This window comes from Cynocephalus volans, chromosome 7 (genome assembly GCF_027409185.1).
Source record: "Cynocephalus volans isolate mCynVol1 chromosome 7, mCynVol1.pri, whole genome shotgun sequence".
Lineage (NCBI taxonomy): Eukaryota > Metazoa > Chordata > Mammalia > Dermoptera > Cynocephalidae > Cynocephalus > Cynocephalus volans.
In genome coordinates this window covers 24,012,398-24,016,938 of record NC_084466.1, presented here as the reverse complement: position 1 = coordinate 24,016,938, position 4,541 = coordinate 24,012,398, and the positions used below count along the sequence as shown (strand labels likewise).

The 4,541-nt window shown below is 41.1% G+C and overlaps 1 protein-coding gene across 1 annotated transcript; it reads right to left on the bottom strand.

The window, feature by feature from the left end:
* Window positions 1-1,826: 1,826 nt before the first annotated feature.
* LOC134382169 (actin-related protein 3B-like) lies at window positions 1,827-3,381 on the bottom strand. Its single transcript, XM_063102488.1, has one exon. The coding sequence runs from the start codon at window positions 3,311-3,313 to the stop codon at window positions 2,234-2,236; it is 1,080 nt and encodes a 359-aa protein (XP_062958558.1). The 5' UTR covers window positions 3,314-3,381; the 3' UTR covers window positions 1,827-2,233.
* Window positions 3,382-4,541: the final 1,160 nt, after the last annotated feature.

The following is a 4,541-nucleotide window of genomic DNA, read 5'->3' as shown; positions in this document are numbered from 1 at the left end:
GATTTAGATACAATATTGATAACAACAATTGATATTATTGTAAGTAAATACAAAATATTCACTTATCCATATATTGCTTAGGAGAACCCAGAATTGACAGTTCTGTTTCCACAGGTATTCGTTGAGCATTTATTAAATACCAGTGCTAGCCTACGTCCCCAACGATTTCACAACCTTTTGAGGGTATGCACTTAAACTGATAATTTGAATGTAATATGGGAAGTGTTCAAGTAGAGAAGGGCACAAAGAGTACCCACAGCACAGCAATAACACGATTGGTCCAACCTCCCCTTTCAGGCAAGATTTTGTAGAAGACACAGTGCCCAAAGTGATTCTCGAAAAAATGAGCAAAAGTATGGAAAGTGAAAGAAAGAGATAAGGGCTTTCCTGGCAAGGGGACAGCATGAGTAAAAGAAGGGCGGTCTAAAAAATATGATGAGTTAAAGGAAATTACAAGTATTTGCACATTATAAGGGCATGATGGGAAACTGTGATATTTGATAGGATAGACGTATCTGGGAAAAACTTATAAACATTGACTTATGTATATTCATGGGAGGCATTCTTTGAGCAGTAATAAGCAGATAAAGCCTTTAATAACTACCTATAGAGAAAATGGAAATTAAAATAACAGACTATCATTCAGCAGTGCTTTTACAAAATTTAATATTAATCACACTTAATATCTACACACAAAAACCTTGGAATATGGAATATGTGGATTTAATAATAACAATCATGCCTATGTAATGAAGCCTCTGTAAAATACCAAGAGAACTGGGTTCAGAGAACTTCTGGAAGGCTGAACACGTGGGATTTCCTAGGAGATGGCCCCTCCAGGGAGGGCATGGAGGTTTTGAGCCCCTTCCCCCATCCTTTGCCCTATGCATCTCTTCATCTGTATCCTTTACAATAAACCAGTAAACATAAGTACGTGTTTCCTGAGTTCTGTGAGCCACTTAAGTAAACTAATCAAACCCAAGGAAGGCTTGTGGGAACCTGATTTGTAGCTGGTTGGTCAGAAATTCCAGAGGCTTGGACTTGTGAATGGCATCTGAAGTGTGGGCAGTCTTGGAGACTGAGCCCTCACTCTGTGCAATCTGATGCTATCTCCAGGTTGATAGTGTCGGAATTGAATTATTCACACTCCGCTGGTGACTGCTGAAGAATTGGTGGCTTGCTTGCCAGAGGGGAGAAATCCCCACACATTTGGTCACAGAAGTCAATCTTCTGTGTTGGTGATTGTGCTGGGAGGATGGAGTAAAGACAGTATGTGTTTTTACTCATTCATTCCCATATATACACATGTATATATGCATATACACACACACACAATTGGCCCTCTGTATCTGTGGGTTCAGCACCACAAATTTAACCAACCATAGATCAAAAAAAAAAAAAAAAAAAATATATATATATATATATATATTTTTTTTTTTATTGATAAAGATTCTAACAGCTTTTATTACAGTGGAGCAATAGTTCATCTAACACTCACCAGCAACAGATCATCTCTTCCATAAAACAGTTCCAGAAAGTTCAAACAAAAAAAAAACAAAAGATAAACATCACCTGTAATAACTCTCATACAATACTGTTTAGTGGTCAAACTTCATGTCACTCCAATAAAGTGTAATCATTTCTAACGAACATGTGGCAAGAGTTTGCTCTGTTTTATTGTTTGTCTATAAACATATCAGAACATGCCTCACGATTAAAAACTTTTTATTACGGCACTCCATGACATCAATATCTATTCGTGCTTAGTATCAGCCAGTTGTACCAAATACCATAAAGTACAAAATGATAGGAAATATAAACATAGATTTGTATTTCAAGTTTATAACATTTTATTTACAAAAATAGGCTGGGAGAAAAAGGGTTTACACCCCACATTCTTTCCAGGGGGGCCTATTTTGCACCATCTGCTCATGTTTTTCTTCTCCAACAATCTTTAAAGCTGCGTGTGAATTCCTTTTGCACTGTACTTGTCAACTAGAAGCTCAGGTGGGGAGGAGGGGAGACCAAGGGGGAGCTGGGGAGGGGGGCACATGACATCGGCAAGTAGAGAAATGGCTTGTCCCGAGTGGCTCTGCGCCTCGTGCACAGGGTGGCCCAGCTGGCTGCTGGGCGCGGCGCTGCAGCCCTATGTACAGGAGCCACAGTCGGCCTGGTTCTGCAGGACGCTCCTTGCCCAACGAGAAGCTCCAGAACGACGGGCTCAGGGCAGGCACTAAGACATGACGCCGAAGACAGGGTTGTGGCGGCAGATGCTAGGACCATACTCCTCATAGTCCTTCTTGGTGTGACAGACCTGAAAGAACTCCGGCTTTATTCTGCCACGGCTCAGCTCTTCACTGAGCTTTAATCTGGCATCCACCACTCTTTTTAAATCTCTCTGCAGTCGACGTCCAAAATCCCTGAACATTGTCGAGCCTCCGGAAAGGACGACATTCTCTGGGTGAAAGAATATTTCGGGTCCCAGGAACCTTTCGTAACCAACATCTATAACAAACTTTTTCTGGTTGATCGCATTGATACCCATGTACTGTTTGATCCACTTCCGGGGATCCACATCATACTTAGCAAATTCCTTAACTATATCAGGGCAAATGTAACAGTATTTCTCCTTAATGGCTTTTGCCGTCTCCAGTGACTGCTCAGGAGGGATTCCCACCTCCCTCTCCCTTAGCAGCTGTTGAATGAAATACGTAATATCTCTACCTGCAATCGGGATGTGTTTGATGCAGCTTCCAATTACATAACCTTCTGCCACCGGGATTACATGGGTGACTCCATCTCCGCTGTCAATGACTATCCCTGTTAACGTGCGTTCACCAACTTGTCGTGACGTCCAAGATGCAGCTAAGGCCAGCACTGCCTGAACTGCAATGTAGAGTCCTGGTACATTAAACGATTCAAACATAATTTCTGCAAGATATTCTCTATTTTCTGGTGTATTCAGTGGAGGTTCTGTCATTAAAAAATAATGGTCCTCAGGTTCAGCTCTAAGATATTTGAAAACCACTTGTTCCATGAACCTTTCCATAAGATCCCAGTCTTCAATGATTCCATGTCGTATGGGCCACTTTGTAGCGTAAGTAGGTTTATCAATGGCTTCGTCCCCTATGAAAAAGTCAAGGTCATCAACTCCCCTCAGCACTCTCCTTTGGGCTTGGTCAACTACCTTTGCCGACTCTCTGATGGCGATACATGAAGGAATAATGAACTGTGGCTCAGTGTTGCCTGCGTAGCCAAGCTTGGTATACCCGGTACCACAGTCCACCACGCAGGGAGGGAGGGAGCCCGCCATGCTCGGGACGCGCGGCGCTCGGCCCGCCGGCCGCCCCGGAGCGCCCGCCGCCGTCCGCCCTGCCGCCCGCTCTCCCGGCGTGCAGCGTCTCCCCCAAAAATATTTTTAAAAAAATGAAAAGTAGCAATACCACAATAAAAAATAATACAAATTTTGAAAGTACAGTACAACAACTGTTTACATAGCATTTATCTCATATTAGTTTTATAAGTAATTTAGAGATGATTTAAAGTATATGGAAGGGTATGCATAGGTTATATGCAAATAATATGCCATTTTAAATAAGGGATTTCAGCAACTATGAATTTGGTGTCTGGATTCCTAGGAATGACTGTATGTGCACTAACATTTGTTGAGTTTGTAGATAAATTCTGAACCCCGCCCCAAATTCTTTACATATCTTATTTATGTTTTAACATATGCTATAGTTGATGCTCTTTTTATTCTATTTTATAGCTGCCAAAACTGTCTTAGATAGGTGTGAACTATCTATAGCTAAGAGTAACTAGCTATAAAATTCTCGAGATGAAGACTACTGCTCTTTTTACATTGTCTTTCTAAATCTAACAGTTTAGCCTCTATGCACTAATAATTTACCAAAAACTCAATAAACAATATTTTGCATATTAATTTTTTAGGGCTGCTGTAACAAAGTCCCACAAACTGAGTGGCTTTGTTAAAGAAAAATTGCACTGGGCAAGTTAAACAGGGAAAGAGGAATTTGAGTACTATTGTAACAGAGAAGAGAGATTGAACTCAACTCTTGAAACAAAAGGTAGGAGAACTTTTGCAACTAAGGTGAGCTAGTGGAAAAATACTGGAGGACTTTCGAGGGCAGGTGGTTCAAGATGAGTAGGTCATCTGTGCTTGCTAATTGATGCTTAGAGAAGTTAGGCTTTTATGCTTTCACAGAGTTGGAGGGAGAGATAAAGGCTTTACTTAATTTTTACATCTTAGCATGATGGCTCCCAGGTCCCTGAGAAAGAATTATTGTGTTTAAAACCGGTAAGAGAATAGAAGACTTGCATCTCAAAAGAGCAGAGAAAGAATTCAAAATTGCAAGTTCTCAAAAGTGAATGCTCTAAGAAAAGGGAGTTGAAGGGTCTGTAGTCAGGAAGAAAGCTGCCTAAAGTTTAGTAAAGCTGAGCAGAATCAAGCCCCTCTTTGTCAGCTTAGACAAGAGAAATGTATTGGTTCACATTTCTGGTGGCTAGAAGTCCAAGATCAA